The 19,215-nt window shown below is 41.5% G+C and overlaps 1 protein-coding gene across 1 annotated transcript in view; it reads left to right on the forward strand.

Moving 5' to 3' along the window:
• The first annotated feature begins 3,008 nt into the window (after positions 1–3,008).
• The window catches only part of EDNRA (endothelin receptor type A), a 60,623-nt gene continuing 44,416 nt past the window's right edge, over positions 3,009–19,215 (forward strand). Inside the window, exons 1-2 of the mRNA XM_059373456.1 lie at positions 3,009–3,095; positions 7,049–7,531. Of these exons, the coding sequence (XP_059229439.1) occupies positions 7,112–7,531 (420 nt within the window). The 5' untranslated portion in view covers positions 3,009–3,095; positions 7,049–7,111. The remainder of the gene's footprint in view (positions 3,096–7,048; positions 7,532–19,215) is intronic.

The following is a 19,215-nucleotide window of genomic DNA, read 5'->3' on the forward strand; positions in this document are numbered from 1 at the left end:
GGTGACCCACATAAAACATATTTATTTATATTTGAAGATCTTTCTTAGAAAAAGCAGTAAATTTTTGTTAGGAACACGTACAGCAGATCAACAGGTAAGACACATAGGCAGATTTCATCTTAATGTCAGGAAGAATTTTTTGTGTGGCAAAATATACAGAATATAAATTTATCATCTTAGACTTTTTAAGCATACCATTGCCACATGAAGTACACGCACATTGTTGTGCAACCATTGCCACTATCCATCTCCAGACCACACTCTGAAGCACATTAAACGGCACATCCTCATTCCTCCCCCAATCTCGGCCCCTGGCAACCACCATACCACTTTCTGTCTCTGATTTTGACTACTTGTCTAAGCATTCACATAAAGGGAATCCTACAACCGCTGTCCTTTTGCATCCGCCATATTTCACTCAGCATAATGTCCTCAAGTCTCTTCTACCTTGTAGCATGTATCAGATTTTTGCTCCTTTTGAAGGCTAAGTAATGTTTCTGTGTGTGTGTGTGTGTGTGTGTGTGCACCATTCATCCATAGATAGACAATTGGGCTGTTTCTATCTTCTGGCTACTGTGAAGAATGCTGTTATGGACATGGGTGTACATATACCTGTTTGAGTCCCTGGTTTCAGTTATGTTGGGTATATACCCAGAAATAGAATTGTTGGATCATACAATAATTTTACGTTTAACTGTTTGAGGAACCGCCATCCTGTTTTCCACAGCTACTGCACTCTTTTACATTCCTGCCTGTAATGTACAAGGGTTCCAGTATCTAGACATCCATGTCAACACTTGTTGTTCTCTGCTTTTTGAAATCAACATCTTAAGGCATGCAGAGGAGGAATTTTTTTTTAAAGATGTTATGCATTTGAGAGAGAGTATGTGTGCACATGTGCGAAGGGTGGGTAGTGGGGGGCACGTGTAGACAGGGGGAGAAGAAGAAACAGACTCCCTCCTGAGCAGGGAACTCAACCCAGGGCTCTATCCCAGGACGCTGAGATCATGACCTGAGCTACCCACCCAGGCACATCTGGAAGAGGAATTTTTAATAACTAGACCTGTGCCACATTAGGATGAGCTGTTCCCAGGATATAGGGGCCAATGGACATGTTCTACCAAAGACTAGATAAACTAATATGCTCAGTTATGCAAGTTGTGCACTGTCCAAGTGTGTCTGGTCACAGAGTGTGTAAGGACTAAGATCCAGCACTTCGTTCACATTCCAAGGTGTGAATCCTGGTGTAAAACTGCCTCTTCTGGAGAAAGCAATAACTTTTTCCTCCTTGGAAATATTGCTAGCTTGCCGAGCCGTGTGCTTTATTTTTCAACGCAAACTATGGCATTTATTTACTAAAGCTATTGGTTATCCAGGCTTACTAACTCTCTGTCATGGGAAAGCTGTAGATAGAGTAGATTAATACACAGGGTAATACCTAGTCCAGCCGGACTAGATGTCCACTAAAGCTCCACTCAATGGTGATATTCTGTGCACCTCTTTGATACTTTTATAAGACGCCCCCTAAAAATTCTTTGCACTCCTTGCATTGACAGGTGGAGGCAATAGCCCCTCACCTTTAACCTGGGATCAGTGACTGCTTCGTAATAGAATCCTGCAGAAGTGACACATACCAGTTTCCAGGCCCAGACCTTATAAAACTGGCAGCTTCCACTTCCTGACTCTTTGGACACTCCTTCTTGGAATAGAGCCACCGTGCTCTGAGGAAGCCTACAAATCACTCTCTATAAGTCTCTTGCTAGGGAGACACACATGGAGAAAAACCAACAGTCATCATCAAGTGAGCAAACTCTCTTGGAAGTGGAGCCTCCAGCCCCAGCAAAGATGAGCTGTCCCAGCCAAGCCCTGCTCAGATTGCAGAAGGATGAGTAAAGTAAATGACTGCTGTTCTTTTTAGCTACTACCATTTTAGGGTGATTTTCTTTAGCTGCAATAGATAATCAGAAGTCTGTAATATAATGTTACCAGGGCTCCAAACTCACCTTTCCACAATATGTTTCACACCAGTAGTGCCTTAAAGGATTTTAAGGGAGAACTTTCTCTAAGGAGCCCTGAATTTATTCTCGTATGTCACAAGCGATGGCATTTGTCCCTCACCTCCTCTCCCACTCCCCAATTTAGGGTAAAACTCTCTATCATAGAAGGATGCTGAGACCCACCTTCTGCACTGTCTGCACACTGTTTGGATTTCTTGAGGAATCACAGGTTTCTCTAAGCCATGCACTGGCCCTTTTCACAGACTCTCCTGCCTTCCCCCCAGTGGTACGGAGCAGTGGGGAGCAGGCTTCTAGAGGTGAGACAGAAGCAAAACTTGACCCAGTCCAAGGTGTCCAAGGTGTCCAAGGTGTCCAAGGTGGCTCTTTAACTTGGGTTAAGCTTAAGGAGGGGGGTGGGGGCATAGAAGCCCAGCCAAGAGGCAAGGAATGCGGAGGAGACTCCCCACCCCCGCTTGGATCCTGGCTCTAGCCCTAGTCCTTTCCTCACGGATCAAATCTGTCTACACTTACTGTGAAGGGAATGGGTTTTTCAGCGAGGCCTTCCTCAGTTCTGAGTCTTGTCTGTAAAACGCTCCTCCTTCCATTGCCAAACCCCCTCCGTTTCGGGAAGGGAAGAGTTAAAAGACTTGCCCTTCAGGGCCTGGGAGGGGGCGGCAGCTTTGCGCTTTATTGTGGCAGCCGCGGGAGGGCTGGAAGGGTAGGACGTTCTTGGCGTCCCAAAGTGGAGGAGAAGGTCTGGGAGTGTTTCGAGGAGAAGGGGAGGACAGATCCGGAGGCTTGTTCCCCTGGAGTTCTCTTTTTCTTGCGAGCCTTCGCGCGCGCGCGCGCCTGCAGTCATCCCTTTGGTTTGGCGGTTGCGGACAGGAGGTGGAGAGACTCCGTCCCACACGGTGGCCAGAAGACCTCCCGGGAGAAGCCGTGCCCAGGAAGCGTCCGGAAGCCGAGGCCGCTGAGCTCTCGGGCCGCCGCGGCGCGGGAGCCGGGGGACAGCCACCACCTATCCTCGCCGGCTCGGCTCCCTCCCGCCCGGGTGCGGCGCGCGGACCGGGCAGCTGTCTGAGCCCGCCAAGCTCCACGGTCGGTGCAACTCTTTCCTCTCAGGGAGCCGGGGAGGTGGAGGTGGGGGGCGCCGCCTGGGTCCCTGGGCTGGGAGGAGAGGCGAGCCAGGCGCCTTTACGGCCGGCGCCCTGCGGCTTGGCGACCCTCCGCGCAGGGGCTGGCACCCACCTGCCCGAGGGCGCGCGGCGGGGCGGGCGCCTTCCCGGGAAGGGAGCGCTCCGAAAACGTTTGGGGGCTGGGGCACTGAGCGAAAGCCCCCAGCCTCCCCAGGCGGGATTCAGATTTTTAGAGGAAGATCAACGGTTCTCCCCAGGCTTGCGAGAAGTTTGTGGAACATCACGCCCTTGTCTGTTGGTGGCTCAAAAGCCTACTAGTGAAGTTTGCCTTTCTGACTTGCTTGCTTCTCCCCCCCCACACCCCCCGCATACCCGGGGTATGCCAAGGGTAGCCAAGGGCAGTCGGTGTGAGGGACTCATGTGTTTTGGAAAACCCCCAGTGCAGCTAGTTTGGAAACCTGCCTGCAGAGGTCTGGGCGTTTTGTTCTGTGCTCTCCTTTAAAGGGCACTTGTTGCGTTTCACGTGCAGAAAACAAGGGCTGTATCTAGATAATCAGCCTCTGTTTACACCATCCTAATGGAGTTCCCGGATAGAGTTGGCGGCGGAGGGGGTGGGGTGGGAGGCATATTAAAGTCAGGCGTCTTCAATAAGACCAGCTGCTAATTTATTACCGAGAGAGCAGAACCCACGGAAAACTAGTAAAAAGTTTCTGGTTTATTTGTTGGGGTTTGGGGTTTGGGTTTTTTTTTTCTTATCCTCCTGTAGATATTCAGGGCTTTCCCCCACCACCTAGTACCCCCTCTGTGTTAAGTGTTAATTAATTGAGAAACACCTTGACAGTCATTTCAGTAAATTACCTGCTTTAAATTTATGCCATTTCAGTAAGATTGGAATTTCCAAATTACTAGTTGTATAGGTGAACTTTAATCCTGAGAATTCAAGGTGTTAAATGCTTACAGTGTCTGCTGAAGGATTCAGTCCTCTTCCTTGGAAATAGCTTTTTGGACTCCCACCAAATTCTTAGCCACCAAATAGGGGGCATGCCTATAAACCTTGGGCTGAACCTGGGATGCCTCACTAGAGAGCCAGGTCTGATTATGACTGAGGGTTGCAAGCACAGCGTAACTTGGATCCATAGAAAAAGGCTACAGATTCATTTTTGGAGGAACATGCATTTGAGAGGGTTTTTTTTGTTTGGTTGGTTGGTTTTATGTTTTTCACCCAATAATAATATGATACCCACATATCTTTGCCAAGTATCCCTGAATTCTGCAGCTTAATACATGTAGAGAGCTGAGGGAGATGTCATCAGAAATGATGTGGTGGTGTCGTTGTTAGAGGTGGAAGGAAAGTGATTTCGGTGGTAGCTAGCTCACACCTTGGTAAGAACCCACAGCCGTGGCCTCCTTAGCTCCTGCATAATCAGCTGACCAAGCAAACCAGCATCATCTCAGACACTAGTGGTACCTTTCCTGAGTGTCATAATCACCCATGATAGCCAGGTCAGTTCACTAAATACTCTCCTAGTGGGTTCTACTGAGCAAAGAGCCACTCCATTTCCAGGAAAGGCCATCTCTCTCCCATATTTAAGGAAATTTTACTGAAGGGTCCATTCCAACTGGAAAAGTGGATTAGCCATCAAATAGCACAAGGTATTGAAGGATTTCTTTTTTCCCATATTTATGATCTAAAGAGAAGAATGACCATATGCTTTGTTCTTGGAGTCCTGGTCTCCACTGTGGAATGCAACTAGTGACTTTTTGTAGATCTATCAACAGTCAGTCAAATATTCACTCTAAACTGTAAAAAGCAGGAAACAACTGCAAACTACTTATAATTAAACAAAGCAAAGTGAGGCATTATCCCTGACCTGCCACTTCTTGGCCATGAAGCCTTACCTTCTTCAAGATTCACTTTCCTCACAATTAAAATGGGAATATTGCCCCTTCCTACTTAGAGTTGCAAAGCTCAAGTCAGACACATATATAATAAATTATTAATATACATACAAGGTGATTATTGTTTCAGGTTACTGGGAAAATCTCAGGGAAAGGCAAAAGTATATGGTATTTGCACCTTGTACTTACCTCAGACCTTCTTTACAACCTGAATAAATCTTATTTCATTTTTATATTGTCTAAACCTAAGCTTTATTGATTTCCCAAGATAACAGTGAAAATTCCTAAGAGTCATTAGTACCAACCATAAATAGACCAAGAAAAAGGACACAGTTTTTAAAAAAATTAAATTATGACTGGGCCTAAAAATCATAGACACATGCCACTGCATTAATGAGCTTATGGGTCTTCATTTAAAGAACCATTAAAAGCTCACAGAGAAGAAAAATTACAAAATATTTAAATAGGAAGAACCATTTTTATTTACCTTTGATTACTGTGTTACCACCAACCCCCTCATTTTCCCCAGCATCCTTCCTAAAGGATTAAAGTAGAAACTTTGACTTTCTGAGCAAGAAGGACCACGTGCTCTCTGCAAGTCACTTATGCAGAAACCACAAATGATCTTCTGGAAACATGTAATCGCCCTCCGGAGTCTATTGCTTCATCAAAACTCTGGAGACTCTGTTGAAACATTATAGAGCTAAGAAGGCAAGAGAATGAGAGAGAGTATGGGCTAGCGGTTAGGAACTTGGGGTCAGCATCACACTTACCTGCCTTATGATCAGCATTTCCACTGCCACCTGTGAACTTGACAAGATACTTTGCCCTTATGTGCCCCAGGTTCCCTGTGTTTGTAATGGAACTATGTATTGGCTTCACAGGAATATGGTTTGTGTTGTATGGCACCGTGCATGCCAAGTGCTCAATAGGTCTTATAAACGTAGCTATATAGGATGTTTAAAAGAGAGCCTGGGACAGATGTCCCTTGGAAAGCCAGATACTGTGCCTGACCTGAGAAAGCCATTACTCCCAGTTTCAGCCATTGGCAAATATTGTGATAATAATTTCTGCGGAATGGAAAAGAAAACATGGGGCCTGTCAGGTGGATTGTACCCATTGACCATCAAAATTTTCAATAAAATAAATATTTTTTCTTTACCAGTTATATAATTTTTAATCCAAACACAGATTGTTAAATGTATCAATGGTGTTCACCACCAGAGTTCTGATTTTATTTTTTTTTTAAAGATTTTATTTATTTATTTGACAGAGAGAAATCACAAGTTGATGGAGAGGCAGGCAGAGAGAGAGGGAAGCAGGCTCCCTGCCGAGCAGAGAGCCCGATGTGGGACTCGATCCCAGGACCCTGAGATCATGACCTGAGCTGAAGGCAGCGACTTAACCCACTGAGCCACCCAGGCGCCCGCAGAGTTCTGATTTTAAAAGAGCATTTTATAACACTTAAATGGCTACCTATACTACATTTTATTCCCATGTCCATTATACCATGTGCAAAACAGAACACATTTTGGAATATTGAATTACAGACTTGGGCGATTTTTAGAGTTAATACCATGCAACTTCTACTTGGCAAATAATGCCTTTTCTCTTCATTAATAAGTAAAATTTTGTATCTCAACTCTTGAAGATTTTTGTAATTCAGGTTCTTATCAGCCTAGGTGTAATGGAGAAAAAAAGTAACTTTTTATCTACTAAAGGAAAAACCAGCATATCTTCATCCATATTATAATCTAGATATAAGGATAGCTGTGGATGGAGATGAGAGAGGGAAAGAGAGAAGGAAGCAGAGAGGCATAGAGAGAGAGCCATAATGGAGCTTTGCTCTTTTTTTTTTTTTTTCCCCCTGCCATGGGATAACCTGACACAGATTATTTTATCTAATTACCAAAATATAAATATTTTTTTACTTGAAGTAGTAAATAATCAGTGACGGTAATTTTATTGGCAGCTGTATTTGGTAACCAAAATTATTTGTCCTCCTTTCTTTTCCAGGTGAAAAAAAGTGAGGGTATAAAGGCAACACAGTAAGAGACTTTTCCTCAAATTTGCATAGTGATGGAAGCCTTTTGCCTCAAGGTGGCCTTTTGGGTAGCGCTGGTTGGATGTGTAATCAGTGACCATCCTGAGAGCTACAGCACAAACCTAAGCACGCCAGTGGATGACGTCACCATTTTTCATGGGACAGAACTCAACCTTCTGGTTACCACTCATCGACCCACTAATTTGGCTCTACCCAGCAATGGTTCAAAGCACAAGTATTGCCCACAGCAGACTAAGATTACTTCGGCTTTCAAATACATTAACACTGTGATATCTTGTACTATTTTCATCGTGGGAATGGTGGGGAATGCAACCCTGCTCAGGATCATTTACCAGAACAAGTGTATGAGGAATGGCCCCAACGCGCTGATAGCCAGCCTTGCCCTTGGAGACCTTATCTATGTGGTCATTGATCTCCCTATCAATGTGTATAAGGTAGGAACTAACCACAAATATATTTGCAGGTTTGAACATATGCTCTGATTCCACAGTAAGAGAGTTGCTGCTGACCTTTGGAATTTTAGTCTATGTTTTTGCTAAGTGATTTTCTGCAGCCTTCAAACTCGGTGGCATTTAAAAATTTTATGATTTGTGAAATGTTACACTTATTTGCTAACTTAATTGTAAACAAAATAGTATTTCTGGGGGGACTTTTCAAAGTCATGGTCTTTCATGAAGCAGGTTCTCATGGCAGCCCTGCACTTGCTGAGTGGTGGGTGATCTTGGGAAGCAGTGGGATTTTTCTGAGATTCAGTTTGCAGGGGGAGATCCGTGGAGCCCAAACAGTACTTCATTTTCCATTACCTTTTTAAGGTGCTGCCATTCAGCAGCCAGAAATCTACCATATGTCTTGAAATGAAAAGTATATATTTTATTTTGATTGTCTGGATTGATATGGAAGGGCAGGCTGGTTTCCCTCGTTGATCTGGGTGACCTAGAGACAGCGGGGTCCATGGGATCACAGGCCAGTGCTAACCCTGTTCAACAGTCTCATTAAGCTGTTTCAAATAGGCATCAACTTACTGTCACCTCCTTTGTTCTTTTGGTTTATGGAGTTTCCATTTAGGGAAGACCCACTGTGTGCCCACCCTTGAGCGAGGTAGTCAGGGTCCCAAAACCAATAAGACGAAGCTGGTGCTTCAGTAGGAGAGGAGGATATCTAGTCCACTGTCACTATGATCACCTCTCTTTAGGGACCAGTTAGTACCAAAACAAGCTAAAGCCAAAAAGAATTAGATAATTCGTCCTTTCTTTAGTGGTTGTGAAGGGAAATTGCTGCGAGAATCTAAACGACCTAAAATTCATGTTAAATCACGTGGTCTGTATCAGCCGTTATGGATGTCTTTATTCTAAAGCCCAGGAGAAGTGCTTTCCTCAGCCTTTTTCTCTTCTGTGTAATTATCCATAAAAACAGTTATTCTGAGCCATAGTATTCAGCATGATGACTTTAAATGGCAAGTTTTGTTCGAAGACATGATAAATTTTAGGTAAGTCTCTCAGTTTCCAATAGATACACTTAAACGGTGGCAAAATTGTACTCGCCTCCCAGGAAAAACCATGAAGTGCTAACAATAAGCTGAAAATAATAATTACAACCTCGAATGTTACAAATAAGAAACATTTCAGAAGTTCTCCAATATACTGTTTGCAACATTGGGGAAATTAGACAACAAATTATTTTTTAAAAATATACCATCCCTTTTCACAGAATAGCATGAAAACATATGTTTTCTATTTGAACTTAAAATGGGATTTTAGAACTGAACTATGATGCAAAACTTAAAATGTGCAATTAACTTCAAATGTTTAGTACATGCTACAGAACTTTAATTTTTTTAAGTTATTAATTTTATCTTTATAAAATATTATGTATAAACACTTGACTTTCTCATAACATCTTTCTTCAATAATAGATTTTAAATGTTTATATGACTCTTAGTCAAAATTTTACTCTAGCAGTCACATTGTAGAGTATTAAATATTGAGTATTCATACTTACACACGAGTTAACCAACCCATCAAGTCCCAGGAGAGTAATTAACTATCTTCAAATGAACTATTCCCATTTGACCATTGGCAAAGAAGCTCTTTGGAAAATCAATGTCTGCAACTGGTGGGAAAGAGACTTGCTTATCTCTTTGAGGTGTTACCTGCCAATCACCAGACAAAACGGCATTTCTGTTCCATAGCAACATTGGAAGTCAGATCATCTGTTTATGTCCAATTGGTGAAAATTCAAATAAAACTTTGTTTTACATTCAAATAACAATGGATAATAATTTACACGTTCTCATTTGACCATATGGGTCTTCCCACTTGGGAATCCAAGACTTTATATACCTTATGTGTTTTTATATCACAGGAGTACATTTGTGTAGTTCCTGTTTTTCTAAAACTCATGTAATGAGTCATTTAACCAACATTCATTTTAGAAAATAAAACTTTGGGGTTAAAATATATATATATACAGTTTAGTTATTTTAATCTTCTTCCAAAGGAAAAGAAGAAAACATTCGAGTAAGCTAAAAAGCCTCACAATATTGAGGGGTTATTTGTCCTTTATTCTGTCAGCCCTCTTCTCTAGGTTAGGAGACCATAAGATGTTGCAGTTTCCCCAAATTCTGCCCAGGAGAGTTAAGAGAAATCCTTTCAATCGATTTGGAAGGATCATGCCTTTTGTCCACACCTGCCTCCTGCTGTAAGAGTCTGATGCTTGGGGGTCTCACATACCAGACCTGACCATGGCAGTCTGCCCTGTGTTGCAGGACAAAGTAGCAGCTGTCCATCTCACTTTACCATTTTGTTTAGTACTGAGTGGCTTCTGATGGTCTGTGAGAGTGGCAGAGGGGGTCATTCTACACCTGATTTCCAGAAGTTTTCCTAATTGATCTATCTTCAGAGTTTCTTTCCTCCAGCCTATACTGGTCTTCACTTCTACTTATTGAGCATCGCTTTAATAAAAAACACCCAGGAGCTGGCGTGTTTAGTAGTCAAGATCCTCCCTCCTCTGACCACATTTCACGTGTTTCTTACCGGCTCCCGGCAGGCATACACAGCTCTGGTCAAAATGCCATCGTAAATGTCATTCCTAGAGAGGGTAGATCTAGTCTCTGATGGTTGCTGCTGAAGCATTTATAGATCCTAAATTGAAAAAATGAGTCTGGAGTTAAATATGTTGCAGAGAGAAGAAATAAGCCAAAAAGTAGGGAGCGACTCCTCTGGCTGTGGCTTATACTTGTGCACACAGACATGCTACCTGGTGATAAAATCAGACAGTCCAAGACAATAAATGTAAAGCAGAAGGCACCAAAGAAGCCAAATAAATGCCAGTTTCCTTCTTGGTTTTTGAGCACACAAGGGCCTTGCAAATGGCAATGTTAAAGAAAAGTTATTACTCAGTTTATCCAAGGATTACTCTAACTTTTTTTTTAAGATTTTATTTATTTGCTTGATAGACAGAGATCCCAAGTAGGGAGAGAGGCAGGCAGAGAGAGAGAGGAGGATGCCGACTTCCCTGCTGAGCAGAGAGCCTGATGCGGGACTCCATCCCAGGACCCTGAGGTCATGACCTGAGCCGAAGACAGAGGCTTAACCCACTGAGCCACCCAGGCGCCCCTAACTTTTAATTGTACAAAAAAGAGAATATCAATAATTACAAGAGAAGACTGACAAAAACAGGAGAGAGAAAGGGAAGGAAGTTACAAGCCCTTTCAGATATCTACCCTGCTAACCTAAACTGATGATGGATTTGAATTGTCAAGAATTTACATTATCTGGGGGCGCCTAGGTGGCTCAGTGGGTTAAAGCCTCTGCCTTCAGCTCAGGTCATGATCCCAGGGTCCTGGGATCGAGCCCCACGTCGGGCTCTCTGCTCAGCGGGGAGCCTGCTTCCCCTCTCTCTCTGCCTGCCTCTCTGTCTGTCAAGTAAATAAGTAAAATCTTTAAAAAAAAAAAAAAAAAAAAAGAATTTACATTATCTGATAAGTGCATTTTGAAGAATGCACAAACTTAGCCAGTAAATTAATCTGTTATGTAAATTGTTTACATTCTTTACAATGGCAAAACAAGTAAAACATTGTATCTGTGTTTAGGGTCACAAATAACCTCCCAACTACAAAATGCCGATATAGGTCGGAAGTACAGAATCTGATCATTGTACTCTTTAATGATTCCATGAGATGATGTTTACGCCTGAGGTGTTGTCTACAGGGAGGAGGTTTATAATTTTGAATAGATTGGAAACTTTGCAAATGATTTGTGTGCACGGGTAAGCCAAGGTTGGGCATCACGTGCTTTCAGGATAACAGCTCACCCATACATGCACACAGATAAGCCTGTAAACTGCTGTACCTCAGCCCATTCAGTAGAAACAGGAATGTGGGGAAATACATGCATGACAGAAGTAGATCAGAGGGGATTAGAATGGTGGCCAAGGGAAGAGGTAAGAAGTTGAGTCCTATGTAGAGTAGAATTGCTAACATGTGTCGCTGGGAGTTGAAATCAGTGCTGTCCTAGATAATCTTTGTAGGTGAATAATGTCTCCATTCAGAATGGGAGGTAAAAGCAGATTTGTGAGGACAAGCTAACCAGCCTGTGACAGAATCCCATAACTGATTGTCGGTTACTAATTTGGTCCACTCTAAGCATCCACCTCTTATTGAGAACAACAATGAAAATAAACAAAGACAATTTCTGTTTGAAATTATCAAGAATATTTTGCAATGGAAAATCGAGACTCAATCCCTTACTCTGGCAGCGGATCTGAGCAATGTGGAAACCAGAGACGTTTGCTTGGAGTCAGTTATCTCCATGTTCACACAGCCTTTGACATCTTGTGCAACTGGAATCTGGCCTGTTGTTGGGACAGCCATACCAAAGCTGTTTCCTGACACATCAGATCACCAAGGCAACTTCTGCCTCAAAGTTAAATGGCCACAACTTACAAATTGTGTGTCTCCAGTGTAATAGTTGTTCAGTAAGTGCTTATTGGTATGATTTGAATTGATGAGGATTTTTATTGTTAAAACTCACTTCTAATTCGATTTCTTTGAGATTTTTACGTTACATTATTCATGCTGCTGCTCCTGCTGGTGATAATTTTTCGGAGGGAACCTCTGTTCTTGTACAAGACCTGTACATCCTATTCCAAATTGATTGAATTACCCATCAAATTATTGCAGATGTGATAATGGTGATGTTTCCCTTTTACTCAGCATCAAATAAAAACAGATCTTTCTCATGTACTCCAGTAATAGCACTATAATCATATAATCATAAGATTAGGGCACCTGGGTGGCTTAGTGGGTTAAAGCCTCTGCCTTCGGCTCAGGTCATGATCCCAGAGTCCTGGGATCGAGCCCCACATTGGGATCTCCGCTTAGCAGGGAGCCTGCTTCCCCCGCTCTCTCTCTGCCTGCCTCTCTGCCTGCTTGTGATATCTCTCTGTCAAATAAATAAATAAAAATCTTAAAAAAAATCATAAGATTAGGAATAAAAATTGTATTCCTTAAATTTTGCGAAAGAAAAGTGTGTCCCTTAACCAAGATCTCTGCCCCTTGTTGGTGCATTGCGTCCCAGCTAATGTTTCCTCTGGGGTAGTTCTGACCCTGACTTCCCTCTCGGGGACTCTTCTGCACACTTTCCTCTACCTCCATTTACCTCAGCTAGCCTGGCCTATCTGAGGATACCAAGACGGTATCCTCATGCCTCCTCTGACTTACTCTACTTGATTCTTCAGATCTCATCTTAAATATTTCTCTCTTGGGCAAGTATCTCTGACCCAAACTGGGTTATTGCCTTTCTTATGGCCACACAAGACACCCTCTATTAACTCTGAAATAGCATTTAATGTATATATTCGATTATTGTATTTGCCGGTGCACTTGCCTGTCTGGCCCACTAGCCTGCAAGTTCCTTGAAGCAAGCTGCCATCCTTCTCATTTATCAGTGTATCTCCTGCATCCAGCATGGACCCCAACTTAAAAAAATATTAGATAAATGAGTAAAATAAGAAAATGTACTCCATTTGCTTCTATAAGAATGTTTCTTCTCCCACACAATTCCAGATCTAAAAGCTGACATGCCTTTAGAATTTACTGAATTTCTACTTTTTTCCTTCAAACCAAGAAAGTCTCAGGATCCATGAATCTGTGAGATGTGTGTGCAAAGCAGAGCAGGACATAACAACAGGATCATTTTCCCCCTCTGTCTGGGCATTGTGTCCCCTTCCTCTCTCTGGTACATACAGTCAATTGAAGAGTCTTTTTTCAAGGTTTCTGTGCAATACACATTCTTTGAGCACACTTGGGATTGAAATATTAAACCTACAAGCGAGTTGGAATATCAAAAGCCATGTTCATGTTCTTAAAGATTGTATTTGCTCTTTAGAGGACAGGAAATAGGTTGAGTTTCTGGCATTGCCAAGTCACATGCACATTGTAGAAGTTCATTATGCTAACTAGCTGATTTCAGAATATCTGTACATAAAAGATGACAGAGTGATAAATTTATTACCCAATTTGCTGTTTGTTACAAGGAAGTTGCTGTCTGGAAAGGCTTTAGAACCCTCTCCAACTCTACCTCCCATTCTGACTTTTCGTTTCCTGTGTCTGGGAACCTCACTGCTTTCTCTCATGGTCATGTTAAATAATTATTCTCATGTGAGGTTACTCCGCTAACCCTCAGCATCTGGCTCACAGCGCAGTGTTTCGTACTTCAGGGGAATGGGGGATGGAAATTGTCCATAATTACACGATTGTTCCTCTGGCTGAAGAGGGAGAGATGGTTTCAGTCCTGTTCTCATTAGGAAGGTGTTGAGATGGAAGAGGCGTCATGACAATATTCCTCCATCAAACACTTCAGCTCCTAGAAGAGGTTGTTGTGTTCTAAATCTAACATAAAATAGGGATGCATAAAAGCTTTATTTTTGAGAAAACAATTTTCACAAGCTACGTTCTGTGTGTGTGTGTGTGTGTGTGTGTATAAATGTTGTGCTCCTTTGAGCATTCAGGTCAATAAAAGCAGACGTTCAGGCTATTTCATTCCAAAATACTTCTATGTGTCTTCATCTCATGAATTGCTAGGATATGAGTGTTAATTCTTTATTATCATACAAGTGTATGCAGTCAGTAGAAAGAAAAGAGTGTGCACACTAAAATGAAAGAGAGGGCAATCAACTTGTCTCTGAAGTTGATTCTAAGACTAGAGTGATTAAATAAGGACTGTTCTAAAAAATTGTCAAAATAAATTTGATATACTGCCAGAAATTCTACAACTGCTTTCTGGAGCTACCATACTCTCCTGGGAGTTAGAATAACTGCTTTCAATAGCTACAATTTTATTTTTAACCATGTCTAGTTTTTCTTGGAAAAACTTTGCTGCATTATAAAGTTAATGGTTGAAATGGAATTCAGTAAGAGGACTAAATGTAAGTATCATTCAGTATTAACTTTTGGTAGCCTTATTTTTAAACTTGAACATCAAAAATATTACAAAACCACGTGCTCTGAGCTGTTTACTTAAATTTGTAAGATTTGAAGTCCCCAGTGTTCCTGGACTCAGGATGCAAAGATCAAGGATGCCCTCCGGAAGATGTACTACTATTTTTAGATGTTCAAATGGAGGTTACTTTTAGAGTTTAAGTATCTCTATGAGTTTCGTTGACCATTTGCCGTCTCAACTTTTTTTTTTAAACAACTTACATAGAAAAGATCATCAGTAATAGAAACCAGTTAAATCATGCTTCTCGTAACACTAATCCTAAACATAGGATCCCTATTATTTTAGATCAAATTTTGTACTAGAAGATAATGGGGAGGGCAGTGGATTGGCCATTTTGTTACTCAGGGATATCAGATCTTTCTTCTCTAAATGTTCTTATTTTATTCATTCAAAAGATATTTATTGAGCTCCTGCTGTATACCAGTCATTGGGGGAAATAGCAATGAAGAAAACCATTCATCCTTCCCCTCATGGAGCTTACATTCTGGTAGAAGAACAAGACGATAAGCATGTGAAATAACTAAATATATTGCATATGCGATAACTGCTGAGGAGAAAAGTAAAATGGGAAGAAAAAATAGAAGGAAGGGGGAGAAGATACTAATTTTAGAGTCAGTGGCTAAAGAATGCCTCAATACAAGGTGACAGTTGAATAAAAACTGAAACATTAAAGGAGTAAACCATGTCATTCGCTAAGTTAAGAGCATTCCAGCCAGAAGAAAGGGTCCTTTAGCCTGGAGGGTTAAAGGACCAGCGAGGAGGCCATCATGGTGAGTGGCAGGGAGAGAGTGGTAACGTGAGGTCCAGGGGATAGGTGGATAAGGTATGAGGAGAAGCAGATAACACAGAGTCTGCCTAATAATAGGGTAACCGTATATTTTAGCATTCAAACCAGGTAGTTTGAGTGTGAAAGGAGACATTGCCAATAATTGCATGTGGACAGTAGGCATAGACCCAGATTGTCCTAAACACCAGGAAACATGGTCCCCCTACCTGTACATCTTTATAAAGTCCTTAGTCTTTTCCTCTGAGTCATATCGAAAACTTTTATTTATTTTTTTTTTTAAGATTTTATTTATTCGTTTGAGAGAGAGAGACAGCACAAGCAGCGAGAGCTGCAGGCAGAGGGAGAATCAGGCTCTCTGCTCGGCAGAGAGCCCGAGGCAGGGCTAGATCCCAGGACCCTGGGATCACGACCTGAGCTGAAGGCAGATGCTTAACTGACTGAGCCACCCAGGTGCCCCAAGATGAAAAGATTTTAGAAGCCTGAGAGCAAAATGAGTAGCATGATTTGGTTTTTATCTTAACAAAAGCATTCTTCCTACTGGTTTGAGAAGCACTTCCTGAATCAGTGAAGGAAAAACATACAATTTAAAAATGTATATAACATGTATAACATGAGAATGGTGTTACCTGTGGCTTAACTAGTGCTGGCTTTGTGCCAGGCTACTCATTTGATCCTCACAACAAACCTATGATGCACTGCCGTGGCCTGAAAATGAAGAAACTGAGTTTAAGGAATTTTCTCAGGGTTACACAGTGAGCAAGGGGCAGAGCCAGGGTTTGGGGCCTGTCTCATCTCAGAATCCAGGCTGTCTCTGAGCAGCCATACTGCTTCTCTCCAACATACCTCAGAAGGCAAACTTTACAGTCATCCAAATGCCATCCCTTGTACAGAAATATAATGTCAAAGGCTGTCTTCAAATATAAAGTCAGACCCTTTTCTCCCCTCCATTGAACCCAACAGCTTCTTTAGTTGCTTATTTAAGACAGAAGTCACACATCATAAAGGAAAATGTGTGTGATACAGAGACTGCTCTCCAGATAAGCATCTATGTCGTAAATCTCGCAGATTGCATTGGCACATCTGGGAAACAGATTTTTGTATTCCATACTCACTGTCATGTTGGTGAGGCCAACAGACAGAAAGGAGCCAGAAAGTAAAATAATAAGCTGAAAAGAAAGGTTGAGTTCTTGATGAACTGCTTGTCTAAAAGCATGCATCTGCTTATCTGTTCAGAGGGGCACATTTTTCCAAATAGGTGTCTCACCCAGTTCTTGTTGGGAAGGCTGGGCAGATTTGTATGAACCTGAGACAGAAAATGAGGATGTATGGCTAACCCATAGTTTTATTTGGGGTGGAAACATCAGATTTTATTGATGAAACTAAATGCATTCCTAGACTTTCCTTCTTGGTTTCACAGATGCACAAGAATTAAAAGGGGAGTGTGATACACCATGGATGACATTTGGGAACAGGTCTCAACTGATATTTAAAAAGAAGTCAGAATTCTTCAATAAAATAAATTTACATAAGAACTATAAGTTTTGTGAAGTGATTCCATTGACTCTCAAACTATTTAGGGATGCCTGGGTGGCTCAGTCAGTTAAGCGTCTAACTCCTGATTTCAGCTCAGGTCATGATCTCAGGGTCAGGAGATAGAGCGCCACATTGGGCTCCATTCTTTCTCTTCCTTTCCTTCTGTTCCTCCCCACTGTTCTCTCACTCTCTCTCTCTCTTTCTAAGGAAGGAAAGAGAGAAGGGAGGGAGGAAAGGAGAGGAAGAAAAACTTTTTAAGTAAGGAACTTGAGTAGTCCTAATTGCAAAAGCAACAAGTGAAGCAAATAATTATTGAACACGTTAAAAGTGTCCACAGTCATTGCCTGTTGAAGTGCGAAATGTAATGGGCGCACATCTCTGCTAAACACTGAACACTATACTACATCCCATCCCACATGAGCTTTCTATCTGATGAAGGAATTCTGCAGAATGTCTGGACCAAGAGAGAAAGAAAAAAAATCTCTGACTGCCGTGAACTTTTAACTTAGTTCCATAAAATAAAAATGTCTCGGACACTCCAAAATTTCTCCTTTCAAATAATGTCATTCATGTCATAAACACGACTTCTCGGCATATTTTCACCATTTCCCCAAATCTGATTTTCTTATAGAAGCCAAAACCTATGAAAATTAGGGAAATGTTACCTAATCTCACAGGAAGAGCCGTAATACTGTGTGAACTTTTTAAAATTTTTATTGAAATATACATCCAGGAAAATGTACATGTCAGCTCCACGAGTTTTCATGCAATGAAGACATCCATGTAACTAGGATCAAGAAACAGAACATTACCTACACCTAGAAGTCCCTCAGTCCCTAGCTCCCAAGGCAACCACTTTCCAAACTTCTAATGGCATGAATTTGCCTGTCTTTGTATTTTATATAAATGGAATCATACAATATATATTCTTCTCTGTGTGGCTTCTTCTGCTCAACCTTATGTTAGTGACCGTAACCCACGTTGTGTTGTCGCTTACTCATTCTTATTACTGCAAAGTACTTGCTTGTCTGAATAGGCCACAATTTATTTATCCACTCCACTATATGTAGGCATTTAAATAGTTTCTAATTTTGAGCTAATAAGAATAGTGCATTTGGGGGCTCCTGGGTGGCTCAGTGGTTTAAGCCTCTGCCTTCGGCTCAGGTCATAATCTCAGTGTCCTGGTATCGAGCCCTACATCAGGCTCTCTCCTCGGCATGGAGCCTGCTTCCTTCTCTCTCTCTGCCTGCCTCTCTGCCTACTTCTGATCGCTGTCTGTCAAATAAATAAATAAAATATTTTTTAAAAAATAGTGCATTTGTGTATATTCTCAAATGCATCTTTGTATGCACACATAATGCTGAAATAAATATTTTACACACGTATATGACCTACATATGGATACATTAAAATACATATATAATCATTACATATCAATATATACCTATATATTAAATATATATTATAAACCTTGATTATAAATCTTTAATATAAATTTTGATCAGTAATTTGGAGAACTTATCAGGGCATGGTACAGTATTAGGAATTGGGCAGGATTTCCTAAACAGGAATTATTTTCTAAAATGCTCCAAAGACCCGTGTGGTATATATGTGAATTTTGTTCATTGTAATTCTTCTTCTTCTTTTTTTTAAGATTTTATTTATTTATTTGACAGAGAGATTGCACAAGTAGGCAGAGAGGCAGGCAGGGAGAGAGGAGAAAGCAGGCTCTCTGCCAAGCAGAGACCCTGATGCGGGGCTTGATCCCAGGACCCTGAGATCATGACGTGAGCCAAAGGCAGAGGCTTAACCCACTGACCCACCCAGGGGCCCCTACTGTAATTCTTCTTTGCCTTTCAAGCAAATCTATTAACTGCCTCCATAATGGATAATCCCCAGATCAACTCACACATTTGCTAAGTGTCTATAGAAAACACAGATGTAGAATAGTCATGACTTTGAGTGGCACGCATTCTGTTTGAGAATACAAAGGCATACCATCAAGTTAGCCCAAATGCAACTGTAATTTTATACTTTAGTGTTTTGCTGGAAGTTTTTGAGACCATCAAACACAGACACATGAAAAACATTTTGAATGCTAAACACCTATTAGCCTTTTCTTTAAAAACAGAAACACTGTCATTTCTCCTTCTCCCAAAGTAATATATGCATCTAAAACAAAACTAGTCAAATTAATTTCAAGAGCTACAGAAATAAAATTAGGTTTCAGCATTTCCCATTGAGGCTATAATAAATGGTTATTTATTTTAAAATGTTGAAACACAGCATGAAATGCATA

Source organism: Mustela nigripes, chromosome 1 (genome assembly GCF_022355385.1).
Source record: "Mustela nigripes isolate SB6536 chromosome 1, MUSNIG.SB6536, whole genome shotgun sequence".
Classification (NCBI taxonomy): domain Eukaryota; kingdom Metazoa; phylum Chordata; class Mammalia; order Carnivora; family Mustelidae; genus Mustela; species Mustela nigripes.